Source organism: Zootoca vivipara, chromosome 11, assembly GCF_963506605.1.
Source record: "Zootoca vivipara chromosome 11, rZooViv1.1, whole genome shotgun sequence".
Lineage (NCBI taxonomy): Eukaryota > Metazoa > Chordata > Lepidosauria > Squamata > Lacertidae > Zootoca > Zootoca vivipara.
Window position 1 is genome coordinate 24,860,963 of NC_083286.1, and position 19,655 is coordinate 24,880,617.

Consider the following 19,655-nt stretch of genomic DNA (forward strand, 5'->3'; position numbering starts at 1 on the left):
GGATAGAAACTAGTCTATTATACAAAGGTAAAAATTGCATCTGTTGCTCCACCCACTCTGGCCTCAGGCTCCACCCACCACCTTGGAAGATGGCCTAGAAGCGGGTGTGACCCTCGGGGTGAACAAGATTCACCAATCCAGCTCTCAGGAATGCAATACTTAAATCTATGTCTATTTGTTTGGTCAGTTTCTATGCAAGGGCCCTTTTGCTCAACCATACCATTTTGTCTCCATTAATATTATCAATGAATTTAAAAAAACAAAAAAAAACATACCTTCATGATGCCCATGGACCATGGTCATATCAGGCTTGACTGGAATGGGAATGTTTGCCTCCTGTGGTATGTTTTTGAACATCCCTGGGTTTATGTTCCTTGTACAAGTCTTGTATGAGACTGCATGTTTGGCTTCCATGTAATACATAATGTAGAAATTGCACATTTCATCACTAGCTGTGCCCCTATAGCAAAATACAATGGAGAAAGACATATGAGTAGTTTCAGCCATAGGATGAAACACACTTGTAGAGGCTGGTATTAAATCGCATGGGAGAGACAGAAAATTACCACCGCCACTGCCCATATGATAAAATGTTAGACCACAGTACACTTTAAACATTTCACATAAAAAATGCATTAAGACCTCTGACATGAAGGCCATTATCTTCGCATTTATATCTTAGCATTTATATACACCAGTCTGCATAGTTTTCATCAACCACGCTAGAAATTAAGAACAGTTAGAATTTTAAACCTACAACGAGTGAGCTGTTTTACCAGTTCCTTAGTTTACCTCCCAGCTCCTCAGGTGCTCACGCAGCCCACCAAGCCCCTCACCCCGCACAGCTGCATGACCTCATCGATTTCAATGGCTTTTTTGGTGAGCGCATTTCACGAACTCCCACAGTGCTTGGTGGGCTGCATGCAAGAGGATCACTAAGAGGGAACACAGCAGAATAAACCATTTCTTTCCTTCCTGAAGATTCCGCACACACAAAAACACCCGCCCACCCTCTGCCCAGATGATGTATTCCATTTACAAGTCATCAATAATTTAGAGTTTTAATTTAGGACTCTTCTATTTAATGCTCCTCATTGGCCCCTTCCTCCCTGCCTGCCAGGCCACAGAGTATACATCCAAGTTAAAAATTTAGTTTCATTATGTCAAGGGACACTAAGTGCAGCATCTTCCATTTAGATTAAAAGATGCCGCAGACCCCAGAATACAAAACAAAAAGATACATACACACAGCAACAACTTAAATGCTGCTTTTCAGAAAAGTGACAGGGAGGAATTACTTTAGACAGAAACCTAACAAGTAATAGTTATCTATAGACTTGGAAGCAATAGTAGTAACCTATTTAAAATCTAGGTAACACAGTAAAGTTTTATTTTCCACATGTACATCTCTAACATTTGGTATGTCAATATGTTCTATTTTGAGAGACAATTGCAATATTCTCCAGCAGTTCTGATCAATTCACTGGGCAGTGCCAGGCTCCTGACAGACAGACTCAAAAAACAGCAAGTGGCCTGCAAAAAGGTGTCTCCTGCTCTTTTAATTAGCTTTCACCATTGAGCTGGTGTGGGGGTGGACCAGGTGGAAGCTGCAAAGACGTCAATGATGACTTTTCTTCATGGCATCATGCAGCATTCATTTATTCACCATGGCAACAATAACGGCATCAGTTTGTTGCAAGGGGGGTGGGGAGAGAGAAATGAAAGAGACCAGACCTTCCAAAATGTGAATGGATATTTCAGCCTTTGAAAATGTGGAATCTCTTGCCCACCGCAGAAAGCTGCTTGAAAAAAAAAATTGTTGAAAGCTTCTTTTTCTTTTATTGAGTGCAACCTGCCAACACGTGATTTAGATACCCACCTCTTTAGTATATAAGCAAAGCACTCAAGTGCAATAGAGGAGTGATCTAACCCATCTACATATCTCAATAGTATCAAAACATTGTCAAGGTTTTTGACATAGCACACCTCTGGAAGATTAATCTGTTAGTTTGTTTTTGTTGTTAGTAAGATGACAGGAATTAGTGGAGCAACAAGTCTTTCCGTTGCCTCTGAGAAGCATTTAATTCATTTCCTTTGGGTGAGAAAGGAATGGGACACGATGGCTTGTTTAATCTAGCAGGGGTGGGGGACCTTAGGGCCATGAACTGGATGTGGGTCCCCCACATCTTTCTATCTGGCCCCTACAACTCTCTCCAGGCCCTGCTCCATGACCTCTTTGAGTGATTCTGCACAGCTGGAATGTTTACTTGAACGAGATGTGCATGTGCAGAAAGCTCTGGTTTCTTTCATGGCTGGAATGGAGATCATTGTATGAGATTGGAAAAGTAACATTGAGTGCTCCACCCACTTTTTGCCTTGGCCCACAGAAGGATGACCCTGAGGAAAATACAGCCCCCCGGGCTGGGAGGGGGAGGAGGGGAAAGGCTCCTCATTCTGGATCTACAGGAATACCCAGAAAATGAAGCAGAGGATTTAGACATAAATAAGGCTGTGGTGTTGGCAACACCAATGTTCGATTCCTGTATGGGAGAGATGCATATTCTTGCATTGCAGGGAAATGGATTAGATGACCATTGTGGTCCCTTCCAACTCTATGATTCTTATGACACTAGTTTTACACTTCAGGAAGTAGTGTAGCTCTTTTTCAGCATTTTGTAAGGGTGGGGGGAAACGCCCCTGGATATCAAGTCAATCTTGAGGAGACATGAAACCATAAGGGAAGATGAAATGTGGGGGAGGGGGAGATAATATTTCCAAGGGGTTGTCTTTTAAATACAAGGTGTGGCTGAGGGGTTTCTCTCTTTTTTTTAAAAAAAATGGGGAATATCAAGCAGCAGCTTAGTTGCCTGCAGCAGTCTGGCTGTCTTTTTAACAGAATGCCTTCCACCAATTTGCTGCTGGGCTTAACTCACAAAGCCTTACACGGCTTGGGTCCAAAGTACCTTAAAAATCATCTGCTCTACCTTGATCACTGAGATTCTCTCATGGGTCACTTCTGGTGGTTCCCGGCACCCCTGATGTTTGGTTGCCATTTACTAGGGACCAAGCCCTTGGCGTGGTCCTATAGAACTCCCTGATACTTTTTAAGAATGTGGAGTTCATTATCCTCATGCTTGTCTAGGTAACAACAGAAACAAGGCGCAAGTAACTGTACTTTAGATACAGGACTTTCATCAATGCTAGATCCATACTGCTTGGAGAAATTTATTCTTGGCAAATGAATAACTTTATCATAATCCCTAGCAGAACTGCCATTTAATGCTTAGGAAGTAGCCTTACATCAAGTAAGACCATTGTTCCATCTGGCTCAGTATTTTCTACACTGACTGGCAGTAGGTTTCCATTGGATAACCAGGTCTTTGACTACAGTAAGAGTGCTGAACTGAAAAGGGAAAGGGTTACATGCCATTTTCATTAGAAATGGAAGAGAGCAACCTTTTCCAGTTTATAATAATAAGAACACACTACCACAATATACTCACCAGGCCATTCTGGAGTGCCACTAAAAACATTGAGCTCTTTAAAGTATAGACACACATACCCTATGAATGTTTTTGAAGATCTGCCTTCCCCAGTAAACAGGCATCTTGCTGCTAGAGTATCTCCATACTTAATTTCAACAGGATTTTCTACAGGGTAAAATGCCTGAGAAAGAAAACAAAATAGGTCAAGCATTTCAAATCTTTTTGGAAATCATGGATGCAATCCATGTAGTAGTAGTAGTAGTAGTAGTAGTAGTAGTAGTAATTTATTATTTATACCCCGCCCATCTGGCTGGGTTTCCCCAGCCACTCTGGGCAGCTTCCAACCAAATATTAAAAATAATATAGCATCAAACATTAAAAACTTCCCTAAACAAGGCTGCTTTCAGTTGTCTTTTAAAAGTAAAATAGTTGCTTATTGCCTTGACATTTGCTGGGAGGGCGTTCCACAGGGCAGGCGCCACTACCAAGAAGGCCCTCTGCCTGGTTGCCTGAAACCTCACTTCTCGCAGCAAGGGAACTGCTAGAAGGCCCTCGGTGCTGGACCTGTGTCTGGGCTGAACGGTGGGGGTGGAGACGCTCCTTCAGGTATACTGGACCGAGGCCGTTTAGGGCTTTAAAGGTCAGCACCAACACTTTGAATTGTTCTCGGAAACGTACTGGGAGCCAATGAAGATCTTTCAGGACCGGTGTTATATGGTCTCAGCAGCCGCTCCCAGTCACCAGTCTAGCTGCTGCATTCTGGATTAATTGCAGTTTCCAAGTCACCTTCAAAGGTAGCCCCACGTAGAGTGCGTGTGTGCTGTTTGCTTGCTTACTTCAGGGGTGGCTAACCTCAGGTTCCCAGCAGCCCCAGCCACTATTGCCAATGGTCAGGGATGAAGGGAGTTGTCATTTTCATCATCATCATCATCATCATCAAACAACACCTGGAGTTCACAGTTTAATCACTCAGGGTTTACTCATTTAATTTTACTTACTTAAATGTCTCAAGAGATCTTTCATGAGTTCCTGTGTACACACAATTATTTTTATTGATGTCCCTTTAAAAATGCTTCATTAAGCAATGCTACTTTTAAAATATGGGTTCATTTGGAAGGTTCTGAGAGAACATCTTCAAATAGGAAATTAAAAAATAATATTAAGTGCAACCCCCTGAAAATATACACTCCACTGCAGACTGCAGCTATGAAATCAAGGTGGCTAGATTAAGCATTCACAATCAGGTAAAATAGCCAGTGCTCTTTCCAGCAATGAGAGATGCCATTCTGTATTTTGAGCTTGCCTAGAGATGCACTCTCTATATTCCCACTGATTTTCATCTGATTCACTGATTTTCATTTGATGACAAGATGAATCATAGTGGTCATCTTGGTTGCTATGGAGTCTGCTGAACTTAATAAGCCTGACTTACTGACAAGATAAATAGCCACTGGTTATTGTTTTACAATGCAGGAAAGTTCTACAATGCCTAGCATGCAACACATTTAAAACACAAATCTTCCTTATGAGACACACAGCAGCTCAGAGAGGTGAGACTGCTCTTCTTTCAAGTAAGAGCGAAACTCATGCAGGCATCCAGACATCTTGCAACAGAAACCTAGATTAAAAAATCATCTCATCGCATCTATATTTGATAACAATATAACAAACTATTAAAATTATGATAAACAGAAACACCGTAATGTTATTGTCAATGTTCGATTCTGTGGCAACTGATTGAAGTTTTTCTGCCTTCAACAATGGGCTATCATTTTAAGAATAATTTTGGGACTCTCTTCACATTCCTTTCTATATTGCAAAAGAAAAAGGGATACTGCAAGCATGAAAAATGGTCATGTCACGCTGATTTTGGTAGCTGATCTGACATATGTTTGCACCAAAACAATATAGCAAACCATGATCTTGTTCACTAGAGATGCATGTGACTGATTGCAACAACTCGACCTACAAGCAACATAAAATTAGAGGAATCTGCTGACAAGTCTAATAATTATAACCTCTACACATTTTTTGGATAAAAAAACCTTTCCTTGAACCCCTTGGATAATTAATCTCATGGCTTGGGCTCAAGTCCCATGTTGGGTGAAATATTCCTTCATTGCAGGGAGTTAGGTTAGTTGGATGACCTTCCAACTCTTCAATTCTATGACTTTCATTAGGTTACAAGTTTTATTTTACCGCAGAGTGTTTTGCAATGCTTAAGTTGTTGCAATAAATCATATGCGTCTCTATTTTGTTGCTTTTTTAATTCTTTTTTACATAAACCACATTTTGGATTGTGCTTATATTAAGCAGTCTAAAACTTATAAATAAGAATATATGTTCTGTCTACTCAGTCCAGCTGCCAGAGACTGGCCAATAACTAGATGGGCTACCAATTGGACAAAAGTACTGCTTTTGTCCATTTAAAACATCTTAAAGCTTCCTCAACTCCAAGTAATTCATGAAACAAGTGAAATTTCAGTCCTTTCAAGCTTAACCTGCAAATTGAAGCTGTCCATTTAAATTTCAAGAACCTAATATCACAAGAAACACAAAGAAAAGGATTGAGACCTTCCAGCTTCTCCATATTAACCCTAGCCACCCAAACATCAGCCCAACATACCTGTGGCAACTGAGGACTCTGCCTGCCAATCAGCGTCCACTGACCATCTCTAACTCTATATCCACTTACTACTTTTCCTGAAATATAAAATTATAAGGGTATAAGTATCACATGTTTAGCAAGATAATTATTTTCCCCCAGATTGTTAGTGTTATGCTACTTCCATTTCATAAAATAAATTCAAAGATTGTATAAAAAGTTGGTTTGCTGGTTGTGTTTTTAAACAATTAAAAACTTTAAGATGCTTGAGTGCTTTATGTTATTTATCACCTATACATATGTCAGACATGGGCCACTCTACCAAGGGGTTTAGTCTGGCCCGCCAGACCATTTTCCCCCCAAAGCACACCCAGCTTTCAAACTGCTGATAACATAGTTGACATCATGTGATGTGGTGCGACACACATTTATTCATAATGTGTGTGTTACCAATGCTCCTTGCTTTAGAAAACTTTGTTTTTGTCTATATATAAATGGACATCATGAAGGTGTGTGTGTGTGTGTGTGTGTGTGTGTGTGTGTGTGAATGACAAAGCTTAAATTAAGGCATGAGCCTCACTTTATAACTGTTTTTTTAAGAAGGTGCTCAACAACTGTCCAACTCAATTCTCTCAGAGAAGCACAAAATCTTGCAAAAACAGTTGATACTATTCTTAATGGCTGGTTGTGAGCTCACATTAGTTTCTTAAAATCTGTTTTGAGTGTGCTGTTTTCATCTGCCCCAAATTCTCAGTTTAACACCCCCCCCCAAATCCCAATCACCTTTAAATCACATGTCTTTAGGCCAGTGATGGGGAATTTACAACCTTTCAATTTTTGTTGGACTACAGTTCTCATCATTCCTGACCACTGGCCATACAGGCTGGAGGCCAGTTGAAGAGCAACAACACATTTCAACAGCCACATTTCCCAATCTTGCCTTAGCTACTTTATGTTTTGTAGATAATACAAGCTTGGAACTGGGTGTATAAAACATGCTTATATGAGGCTTTTCTGTCGTTCTTCATATTTAAATTGATCAACAAGTTTTGACACTATGTAATTCAATTCAGACATTATAAGTTAATATGGATTACAGCAAAAACAGATTGAAAAGACAATCATCAATAAAGGAAAAGGCTTACCTAAATGATGCGTGTGTACTCTGTAGGCAAACACGTGCATTGGATACATTTTATAATTGCAAGCAATATCTGCATTAACTGCTGTCATAAGAGATAAATAAGGAAATCAGGAGAAAGGACATGTACATACTGAAGTTGAAGCAGCTAGTTGGAACTACTGCTGCAATTAAAAACTCAAACCATCTAATTAGAAGTATATCAATGCGAAATGTAGTGTGTGAAATTACTGACTCTACTCATTCATCTAAAAATTAGTAAAGGCATATAGTCTTTCACTGACACATTGCTCTTAAGAACTGTTCTACTGGGACAATGTTGTGTGTGCATCGATTCACATACATGGTACAGCTGTTTCCTTATATACGAAACACGTGGCAGATTCTCATGTGTAATGGAGTATACAGGGAAATCTGAGTGGGGCACAGCAGATCATTTCGAACAGATGTTTTGTGGCAAACGTGCATAAGAAAACACCAAACAAGTGTTCCCTAACAATTTTATGAGAAAATTCTTAATTAGATAACGGTCTAACCCTGGGATCACAAAAGACCACAATGGCTGCATTACATGAATGAGCTTGAGGTTTGTGTTCGCCTCTCTTCTCCTTAGGTGTGTCCATGATGAAATCAGAAGCTTTCACTTCTGGTTTTAGCTACAGTAGAATTCAGAAAGGCGTAGTCTTAAACTTATTTCATTACGTGGTTTACGAAACAGCTCATTTCAATAATAAAACACAGCAAAGACTAAGCAGAGTTTTGGGCTCAGATAAAACATTGAACTGTGGTCCATTAAAAGAAGCAAAGCTTCCAACCTCCTACTCATAGCTACAAGGGTGTGGGGCAGGGGGAAGAGAGAGAATGCTACCCAAGGCCCATCCACATAAACAATAAAGTATAGTTCATGGTAAAGCATAGTATCCAAATTCTCAAGTGTAAGTGGAATTTGGATACTAATCTAAGAGTAGTTGAAGAAAAGATGTTCCAAGCTGTCATTCATTTGCTATATTAAAATGCTGATCATGTTTCAGTAATAATTAAAGATGCATGTTACGCCATCTTGGAACAGCTTTACCACATGCACAAACACACACATACAAAAAGTATTCAAGCAAAAACTTCCATCAGCAATATGCATTCCAGGACACATTAATATTCAGAAACACAAATAGAAATATATATTTATCTAAATATTCAAACATGCAGTTCCTCTATATATAACACACTTCATTTCAAGCTTTGGAAAAAGTAGACTTACTACTGGTTTAAAAGGAGTTTGTGCTTAATAAAAATCAAAAGAAATGCTTTCAAAATTTATTAGAGTAAAAGAATTGATATCTGTTTTCCTAAATTGTACTGCTGGTGTGTCTAATAATAAAATATGCTTATAATTTGCTACATATTGAAATGGATGTACAAGTTACATTACTACTTCCAGTATTAATCAAAGGTTTTATAACACATTTCCTATGAAATTATATCCTACAGTGAAAGTGTTGCACATATTAGTAGGAGGAGGGAGTTGTTGTAATTACCTTTCTCCCCTGGTGGTATAACAGTATCCATGGACATCATAAGATACATGCCAGCAATCATAGGCTGCCTTAAAAAAAAGAAAGTGGGGTGGGAAGGAGAGAGAAATTCAAATCAAATACATTGAATCACTTATTATACGGCTCCTTCTAAAATGAAAATAGCTGAACCGATACAGCACTTTTTGAATTCAAACACATACATACCATGCAGATTAGTAGGATACTACATATTTATCAATTGTATAGAGATTTATACAGAGCTTTTCTGGCAATCATGCAGAATATAAATTTTGTTAAATAAAACAAAGTTACACTGAGACAGTGGTTTTCATCCAGTGTGCCATGGCACCCTGGGGTGCCTTGAATATAAAGAGAGACACCACGATCGGAAAAAGGTCTTGCCCACACATGGGTGCTGTGGGCAACACTGGCCTCTGTCCCTCTTTCCATCCCTCCCTCCTCTGATGCCCTCTCATATCTCTGCCTCCCAAAGGCTTCTGTGGCTGTTTGTTGCAATAGCCCTGACTACAAGCTCCCTAGGTGAATGGTGCCTCTGGGGCTGGCCAGGGGATGCTGGTTGCCAGGAGCTGTGGTGGCCTTGAAGTAAGCAAGAAAGTAGGTGAGGGAGCCCAGTCAGGCAGACCACCAGACTGTCAGGAGTGGATGGACAAGCAGGAGTGCAGGAAGGTGGTGGCGGCGGCACAGAGACTAAGGGTGGCAGCGGCTACTGCCTAGAGGACTCCCAAGGGGAAGGGTGAGGAAAGGAGGCTGAGGGAATACTCCACAAGGGAGGGTGTTCAAAAAGGGGTGAGGGGCTGCCGGCTCTGCAGGCAAAAGGTGACATAACTAGGCTTCTGACCCCACAGGGGAGCCACAGAAAGAATGTAGTTGGTCAACGGAGCTGTAGACTCAATAAGGATGAAAACCACTGCACTAAGGAGATGTTGCACAGAAAAACAGACATAGTTGCTCTTGTTTCTCTTTTAGTGTGCAAAGATTTTAAATATGACCACACATTTACAATCTGTTTTAGCCCCAAGCCTCTTTCTCAGTACCTATCTATGCGGAGGGCTGCTTCACAGATTTTTCTGGGGGGTGGAGAAAGAAATCTCAAAAAGGCACTAGTGAGAGGGCTCAGTGCATACCAGAGGGAAAGGTTTCAGCTGATTCTTCACCAAAGAATTGGAATTGCAGTTCCACCCTTGGTTGAATGCATGATTCAGGTCAGAGTGATCCTTTCAGTAGTTGAAGTAGTCAGTTGGGCAAAGGAGATGTGATGAGCACATAAAAGGTTCATATGAAGTGAAATTTAGCGGGTGGAAGGAAAGAGGGAGCAAACTAACTTTCAACTTCAAAGAAATTGGGATCTGAGGAATGAAATAAACAACACCAGTATGAAGTTGGGTTTGTCAAGGGAAAAATAGAGATGGATAGATCCAAACTTTTAAAAATGAAATATGAAGAGGAAAAAAGGAGTGATATACAAGACTTTCTGGAAATATTCTGGGCAGTTACACACTATATATGAAACATTACACACTATATATGAGACATGAAAGCAACTAGTTGTTTATCTCACTTAGTCCAACTTGCCTTTTCTCAATTTTAAGAATTGAATATATTCTGAAGTAAATCTGAAGATGTTAATTGGTCTCTTTAAACACACACACACACACACACACACACACACACACACCCCTAAACAATATGCTTCAGAGTACACCAGGGTCAACATGAGGTTTTGTTCTTCTGATAAACTGACATGAAAGATGTTGGAAATATACTTACTTTTGATTAGTCAGATGTAAAGTTACACCAGAACAGTCTTTGTGTTTATCTGCACAAAACATAAAACAGGATGTTAAGTACTGTAGAAGTATTGGCATTTTTCCGGTTAATAAACGAGTGTGATTATTAAATGCTTTCTGCATAACATTTTCTTAATAGACAAGCTATACACATAGCAAAGTCACTCTGCTGTGCCGGTGATGCATTTGCATCAAGTTTTCTTTCAGTGTTGAAATAATATGAAGAATGTGTGTTATATACTGTACTACAGAAGCTTGAAAGTTGGTAATTATATTTTGAAAGCCAAATCGGATTATTATTTTTTGTGCTGAAAATCAGTAATATATTTTAAGCAGGGAGGCAAAACTAAGGCATTAGAAGACATATTTCTTCCTGGTGCAAAATATTTTTATTGCCACAAAGGCCTATATACAATGTAGTGCTAAGCTATAGTATATTTGTTCTGCTGGCAAAAATGTTTTGCATCAGCTGGAACACTGTTGCACAAGAGAACACTTAAGTTGGTTGCTGGTAACATTGATCTGCTGAGCAATAGGTTTCGGTAAGCACAACAGTTGCAATGGATTCCTTTGCTATACAACATTAAAACTCACCTGTCTGCTAGTGCAAAAGTCATTGCAACTGGCAGGCAATGAACACTGGATACAGCCCATAGTGTCTAGGTTAGACATTCAAAGCATCCAACAACAAACACTGAACATTTTTCTTTTGCGTCCAATACTTCTTGTGTTTGGACGTTACTACTGTATAACGGGTCAGTAGTTTTCTGCTAAACAAATAAATTATCTAGCCCAGTGGTTCCAAGTTTGCTAAGTACTGTGGACCCCCTGTTTTTTAATTTCTTATAATATTCCTTTCTCATTTCAAATTGAATGCTGAAAGATGTTTCACCCAACACTGGGAGAGTTGTGAGTTGAGTTGGGGGAAAGTACAGGGAAATAAATCAGGAGGGAAGATGAATCACTAAGGAATTTCATTCACTACAGAGATATGTGGAAAAGCAGTGCTCTTAAAAAAAAGTTGAGAACTTTACAATCTCTTGTTCTTCCTCAAATAATCTTTTGGACTGCTTTCATTTTACACCCAGTCAAAGATGTCACACCAACTGTTTGCAATTTGTGGAAGGAAACAAGTGATTGTTTTCCCCCTATTATTTTAGCTGTTTTTTTATTTTATTTGTAAGCAGCCTGGAGTCCCTGTCAAGGAAAAAGATGGGGCATTGTCATCGTCATCATCATCATTATCATCAACAACAGCAGCAACAGCAACAACCACAACTCATAGTCCCCACCCAAGGATGGATTTGAGAAGATATCTTCCAGTTCCAATCAACCAAGGATGGTGGTCACCAGAAGCAGTCACTAGTCAGAGAAGAAGCTTTAGACTGAAGACCTGCATGTCACTTCCTCAGATTCAACATTTTTGTAACTCACTATTTCAACTATGTGTTTTTGATGTGTACTTTAGGATTTTAGGGCTTTTAGGAAATCCACACCCAACCCAACAGGAGAGTTTTCCAAAAACGGGTATACATGCAAAGGAAAAAAGAAAAAAACCCTGAAGAAGTGCTGTACATATTTTTATGTTAAATGACAAAGAGCTGCATGTGTTTATATACATAGCAGAATTACTGAGAACTAACAAATATGGCAAAGTTGAAGCCGAATGCAGAAAATATTTGCTTGAACAACTTCTGTTTCAACCCATTTGGGGCAGACTCATTTTGCTCAAAATAGGGTCAAGCAGTTTCTACTTTATTCAAAATCATTAGACTGCTATGCTGTAGCACTCAGGGCAAGTGGGCTAGTACGGCTGCCTTTATATCTGGAGTTACTAAAAAGCACTGTATGAATAAGCTAGACATCACAAGCATAAACTCAAGGAAAATTGTGCTCTCTCTAAACCCACACATCATTGTGAACTTCAGAAAATTTGCTTGCTGTGCTAAAGCAAAAGCAAAATCTGGGCTAGGCTTCAGCCTTGCATATGAGATCAACTGCCGTGTCTTTCATTTTTGCGAACACCACGGTTGTCCCTGTGTTAAATATTTATGATGTATCAACAAGAACTCCCTTTCACACTGGCAGAATCTCCCAACATAAGGGCCTACTTTCCATCACTTTAGACACCCACTTCCCAAAATGGTCATGTCTAACGAGCTCGCTACTCAGCAGGTTTGATAAGCTGGAAGAAATGGGATCATAACATTTGCTTTTTTTGGCAAGTGCTGCATCAGCTAAGCAGATTGCACAGAAACAATGCAATCCTTACATCCCATCTTAAAAATCATCTTCCCTATTTGCCACTCAGCCTAGGATAATTCCTTTGATTTTGCATTTTAGCTAGAGAGCAAGTACACATTGCTCCAGGACAAATAAATTATTAGCTTCCATTTGCCCTGTGGCAATGAGAGGAAAATGCATTCATCCCACCTCAGAAGGAGGTTTCTTTCAAAGCTGATTTTCTATGCAGAGCTTCCAACAGAGATCAAACAAGAAGCTGTGCTTACTAGTGTGGTTTAATAGCACTTCTGGATTGCAGAGTGTATATAGCAAAATCCACTGTGATATGCATATCAGCTTCTAATTCTTTGATCAGTGAGAAAAATAAATGGTAACTGCCACTCAGAAGATACATTAAAAGGTTTACGAAGTTGAAATACCCTAAGATCAGGCTTATTGTTCCAGGAGTATAGCTCAAAAATATGGAAGCATGAAACACAAAGTTTCCACTTTTGCCTAGGCTGTAAAATAGTACAGTGGTACCTCGGGTTACAGATGCTTCAGGTTATAGACGCTTCAGGTTACAGACTCCGCTAACCCAGAAATAGTACCTCGGGTTAAGAACTTTGCTTCAGGATGAGAACAAAAATTGTGCGGTGGCAGCGGGAGGCCCCATTAGCTAAAGTGTTATCTCAGGTTAAGAACAGTTTCAGGTTAAGAATGGACCTCCAGAACAAATTAAGTTCTTAACCTGAGGTTCCACTGTACAAATGAAAATTACTATAAATTTGTCAAGTGTTAAGAAATACAATCAAATAATTTTGAAACTAGGGAATATGATTGCAATGATTGAGATGCAGTGCAAGTACTTGCATAAATTCTCTTAAGTATATTTTACAACTATGAAAATGAAAGCTGGTTAGATTAAAAATTAATCTTAAACTTTGCATTCCACTACATGAAATGATGTGCAAAAACCATGTGTAGATGAGCATCTTAACTTGGGGGGGGGGGGAACGATGACTGTAAAGCCATGAATGTAACTAGAAAATAGGAACTACCAATTTAATATGGTCAAAATATATCCTTATACAAAAGAACATATTCTTTTTTGAAGCTTAAATTTGTTTTAAAAATTGGAACCAAAGTAAGTTATATTAAAAAGACTGATGAACACAAAATAATGTAAAAAAATTACTTCAGTAGCACCTTAAAGACCAACTAAGTTTTTATTTTGGTATGAGCTTTCGTGTGCATGCGCACTTTGTCAGAAAAAATAAAAAAATAAAAAATAAAAACTTAGTTGGTCTTTAAGGTGCTACTGAAGGAATTTTTTTTATTTTGCTTCGACTCAGCCCAACACGGCTAACAAAATAATGTGTTATGCATCAGGAATTTAAATTTTGTCAGATTTCTAGAAAATAGTGTAATTGATGCTGGGTAGGGATCTTGCTAAATAGAGCAATAAGGATACTCCATGAAGACAGCTTGCTGAAATCATTTGCCAGAGAATACTTTTTCCTTTTTTCTTTTTTGCTTAACTGCTTATGCATTTGGGGCAGTTCAAGAATAAAGCAATGTGTATCTTCCAAACTGGAATTATTATGTTGATTATGGTGGAAGGAAGAAATCTTATGTACTGTAAATGGGATGTAATGCACAAGGTTTACAGACTTTGCAGCAAAGAATAATGGGCTAAGAAACAAAATGTTATAAGATTATGCTGGAGCCATGCCAGTGCAAACATGGCCTTTAGACAGAAGCTTGATGGGGAGAGGGAAATCTGCCAAGCTCTATTACAGTGCAGTTTAACTTCCTTTTGATGGGGGCCTCCACTGGCCAGCAACAGGGCTTGGTGGGTTGCTGCCATTATCAGACAGGGGGCTTTGGAGTTCCTAAATTGGAAACCATTTTTACTTGCTAAAAAATAAAAGGTCAGAACACAAGATAAATCGCTATTGAAATGAGTACAAACGGCATGGTGTCACACCTATGAATTTTATATTAACAAACTGCTGGGATTATTTTTTTTAATGCACAATATATGCCAAACTCAAGAAGCAGCTTCCACACACTCAAAGAGATGCTGCCATTGACCTACTGGGAACCATGCACACTACCTTCCATAACAGTAAATTCAAAGAAGGAGGAGGTAGTGACAAAGATGTTGACACTATTTGAATGTCCTGATTACACAGTCAGAAATACCACCAATTTCAAATCAGATGACCTCCAAATTATTTAAAATACAGGAGAGTCAGCATTAGAACACATTTAAGCTGCCACTGTTGTTGTAACCTGTCTCAATAACTAGCCATTTTCTCACTTTAGTTTTATTTATTTTTTACTGGGGTGGGGGTGGGGGTCGTGCTGCTCAACACCCCCTTCCTGCCCCATTCTAACTGCTTAGACCTTCTACTTTCCACCCCATGGAACTATTGCAACCAAGTAGGATGACCCATCAGCCTGGGAGGAGTAAGGTGACCAGATTTGGCAACTGGCTGACTCTTCATCCTAATTGGCAGCAGTGGACAATCTCCAGGCAGGAGGTGCCTTCCTCCGCTTTCTGCTAATACTGCTCCTGCCAATGCCTCACCTGGGCCAGCTTTTCATCTTAATTGGCAGGGCTAACAGCAAATCTCCAGGCCAGCTGGTGGGGAGGGGAGAAAGTGGTAAGCCTGAGAATCTGGCGGGGGGGAGGGGTCCCAGGGCTGGTAGGCAGTGCAGCCAGTGGAGCAGGGTGGCTGTTGCTGCAGTCTGTTCTGGATGACCCTGTATACTTGGGCTGCCTCTCATCATCCTATAGTTTGCAGCCACGAGAACAACATGGCAATATATACATAAGCCCGCAACTTACATGCATTTGACTTGTGCACAGTTAGCTTTACACGCTTAGCAAAAAAACAAATTAAAAAGGGGGTGGAAGGGGTGGGCACCCAAGAAAAAATACTTTGGCAATCCCAATGCACCCGAGGTGTTTGGACTGTATATGATTTTGGCTTAAGGCATGATCCCTGGAACAGAGACGTCACGTATGTTGCAGGCTTATTATAGTATAGCTATTACACATATCATCACATTAAAATATACAAAGACCATACATACCTTTGAATGCACTAACATCTCCATAATGCACTTGGAGGACAAAGTATTTGCTGCCCTCTTCTCCTCCAACTTTGAATCCAACACCTTAACATGAAACAAAAAGCAACAAGTGGAAATTCGATAAATTGCATGCTTGTGTAATTTCAATAGTATATTAAAATAATAACAGTGGATAATGTTTAACTTAAATTGAAATCCTACAATGTTCATATTAACACCTGAAGTTGACAAGTTATTATCCTTGATAACTTTAAAACTGAGAGAGCACGAACAACATTTTCACATATTCTGCTAGGGGAATCATTCCTCAAGTACCCTTCAAGGGATATATAACACTGAGAGTTATGCATTCATTCTGGCTATGAAAAGCTAGAAGAGCAAATAGAAGCAGACAGACCAGATATCTCAAGTTTTATGTCTTTTCTTTTTCTTTTTCCTACAACAGTGGCCTAGTTCACTGTTGGTGGGGATATGGAACACAGAACTTTACTTGGTGTAATACAAGATAAAAGAATCATCTTGACAGAATCCTGCTGCAAACCAAATAGATTTCACCAAGAATCCATCATTCACAATCCATAAAAGTTTCCTCCATAATAAGAAGGCAGCAGACAAGTTCGCTGTGGAATTACATTTGCTCAGTTCCATATTAAAAAGGGAGGTGGGGAAGCTACCAAAACACGCACAGCCTTTTGCAGTAGTTCACCCAGAGGAACTGTCACGGTGGCCGGAGTGGACTACTTCAGAGTAACGACGCCACGCAGCTCTGCATTTTATTCTTTTATTGGTGCTGCGTATTTACAGTGCTCAAGTCATTGCTATTTACACGGAGTGATGTGGTCAGTCGGTTTCAGAACCTCCTAATGGCTTTTGGCGCGTCTTTCTCCAACACAAAAGCTTTGGCAGACCCATCCTCTTGCCCCTCCTCTTCCTGCGTAATTCTGGAGTTGGGGGGATGGGTCTTCCCCCCTTGCTTGCCCCTTCCTGTCCCACCTGGGACCCTGGCTCCACTACCTTGCCTGAGCCTCGGACACGACTTCCTGCTTCCCCACTGGAATCGGAACTCTCCCTGCTTTCCCCTTTGCTCGGGGACGGGCTTGAACTCAGGAGGGGAGGGACTTCGCGATATCCCCTGTCCCTCACATCCACCCCCCTCCCAAGCTCTCCTTCACCCCTCCCCAGGCCCCCCCCATGTGTCGGTGACGACTGGAAGCCTAAGAACTCAGTGCTCTCCGAGCCCGTTGGTGTGAATACCGCCCCCCAGTCCTGCGAGCCCCCCCCTTCCGCCTGGGAGGACGGGAATCCCAAAAAGTCCGTGGCGTCAGAGCTGGTGGGGGTAAAAACGTTCTGCCAATCTGCTCCTTCCTCTGACTGGGTGGATCTCGGTGACACCCATACCTCATCCTCTGGTTCCTCAAACTCCGCTTCCCAGCGCCATGGTGAGCTGCTCTCCCGTGCCTCCTCCTCCTCCCCCTCCCTTTCCATGTGCCAGGGCTTGGGTCTGTGGGGAAAGAGGGCGTGAAATTCTTCCACCAAGAATTCCTCCTGTATCTGAGTGGCTGGGACCCATTCATTCTGGGACGGTGGAGCATCCTCCCATGCCATGAGGTACTCCAGTCCCCCCACCCCCCACCTTGAATCCAGGATGGCCGTGGCCTCATTGAGTTGCTCCCTGCCTTCCCTCTCCCCCCCTCCCTCGGGGGTTTGTTCGCTGTCTCGGAGCCTGCTGCTTTCCCTGTACGGCGACAGCAGCGATCTATGAAACACTGGATGCACCCTCATGTCCTCTGGCAGTGCCAGCCTGTATGCCACCGGGTTGACCTGTTGCGTGACCGTGAAGGGGCCCAGCCTTTTGGGTGCCAGCTTTTTGCACCTCCCTCTGGTGGGAAGGCCCTCCGAGGACAACCACACCTTGTCCCCCACCCTGATGACCTCCCCTAGTCGCCTGTGGCGATCTGCCCCCTTTTTGTACGCTTCCTTGGCCCTCTCCAAGTGTTCTCTGAGCTGCTGGTGCACCGTCTCCAGTTCCTCTGCCCAATCCTCAGCCTGTGGGCCCTCCTCCTCCTCCTCCCCCTCCCTCTCTGGGAAAGATCTGAGGTCGCGCCCGTAATTGGCCTTAAAGGGCGACACCCCTGTGGAGACGTGCACTGCATTGTTGTAGGCAAATTCTGCTAGTGGCAGGCGATCCACCCAGTCCGTTTGCCTCTGGCTGACGTAGCATCTCAGGTACTGCTGCAGAATGGCGTTGACCCTCTCCGCTTGTCCGTTGGTCTGCGGGTGTCTAGCCGTCGACAAGCTGACCTCCACCTGCAGGAGGTTCATGAGCCGCCGCCAGAACCTGGAAACAAATTGGCGGCCACGATCCGAAATAACCCTTAAAGGTAATCCATGCAGTCTGAAAACGTGATCAACAAACAGTTTGGCTGTCTCTTCTGCAGAGACTGCCCTGGCACACGGTATAAAGTGGCACATTTTGGACATGAGGTCCACCACCACCAACACTGCGGTCTTACCCCGGGAAGAAGGCAGATCTGTGATGAAGTCCATGGACACCACTTCCCACGGCCTGTGTGGCGTGGCTAAGGGCTCCAGCAACCCTGGTGGCGCTGCTCTGACCACCTTTGCCCGCTGGCAGGTGTCACAGCCCCGTACATAGTCTCGAACATCTTCCCTCACCCCTGGCCACCAGAAGTGTCGCATGACTAGGTGAGTGGTCTTGTCCCTTCCAAAATGCCCCGCCGTTGGGTTGTCGTGCATCTGTTTGACGACCGTACGTCTGAGCTTGGTGGTGGGCAGGTACAGTGCACCCTTGTAGAAAAGCAGCCCTCTGCGTTCTGCAAAGTCTTTTGCCTGCTCCCTCCCCCCTCTCAGTTCTCTGAAGATGCGGTTGGCAAATTCATCCGCTGCCGTCAGTGCTGTGAGTTCTGCCTCGCTCACCACTGCTGCTCCGCAGGACCATGCCGACGGGGGGAAAATGTGCCTTGGGGCTGGTGGCTCCTCCTCCTCCATGTACTCTGGCTTGCGGGAGAGGGCATCCGCCCTGACGTTCTGCTCTCCCGGGATGTAGTGTATGGAGAAGTTGAAGTTCGAGAAGAACTCTGCCCACCGTATCTGCCGCTGGTTGAGCACCCTGGCAGTTCTCCAGAACTCCAGGTTCTTGTGGTCTGTGCACACCTGGATGGGGTGCTTGGCGCCCACCAGGAAGTGTCTCCAGTGCTGGAACGCCGCGTGGATCGCCAGAAGTTCCCGATCAAAAACTGTGTAGTTCCGCTCTGGCTGGGTCAACTTCCTGGAGAAGAAGGCACAGGGTCTCCACTCTCTGTTGGCGTCCAGTTGCAACAAAATGGCGCCCACAGCTTTATCAGAGGCATCTGTCTCAATGCGTAGGGGCGCGTCCTGAACCACGTGGAACAGGTTCTGGTCTGAGGCGAACACCCTCTTGAGGCTTTCGAACGCTGCTTGCGCCTCTGGTGTCCACCGGAACTTCTGCTTGCCTCTCAGGCAGTCAGTGATGGGAGCCGTAACTCGAGAGAAGTTCTTGATGAACTTCCTGTAGAAGTTGGCGAAGCCTAGTAGGCGTTGGGCATCTTTGCGCGTCCTGGGGCTGTGCCAGTCCAGGATGGCCTGCACCTTGTCCTTGTCCATCGCTAGCCCCTTGTCTGACAGCTTGTAGCCCAGGAAGTCCACCTCCTTGGTGTGAAACTTGCACTTCTCCAGCTTCACATACAGGTGGTTCTCCTTCAGGCGCTGTAA

The 19,655-nt window shown here is 42.4% G+C and overlaps 1 protein-coding gene across 7 annotated transcripts in view; it reads right to left on the reverse strand.

Annotated features, from left to right (window-relative positions):
- PAM (peptidylglycine alpha-amidating monooxygenase) overlaps positions 1-19,655 on the reverse strand; it is a 131,289-nt gene that overhangs the window by 40,989 nt on the left and 70,645 nt on the right. For 6 of the 7 annotated variants that reach the window (XM_035100120.2, XM_035100122.2, XM_035100119.2 and 3 more), the window contains exons 7-13: positions 15,903-15,986; positions 10,555-10,603; positions 8,767-8,834; positions 7,236-7,316; positions 6,112-6,188; positions 3,563-3,666; positions 276-460 (exon numbers count right to left, since the gene is read on the reverse strand). In XM_035100120.2, coding sequence (XP_034956011.2) covers positions 276-460; positions 3,563-3,666; positions 6,112-6,188; positions 7,236-7,316; positions 8,767-8,834; positions 10,555-10,603; positions 15,903-15,986 — 648 coding nt within the window. The remainder of the gene's footprint in view (positions 1-275; positions 461-3,562; positions 3,667-6,111; positions 6,189-7,235; positions 7,317-8,766; positions 8,835-10,554; positions 10,604-15,902; positions 15,987-19,655) is intronic. The other variant, XM_035100121.2, reaches the window with a different exon arrangement.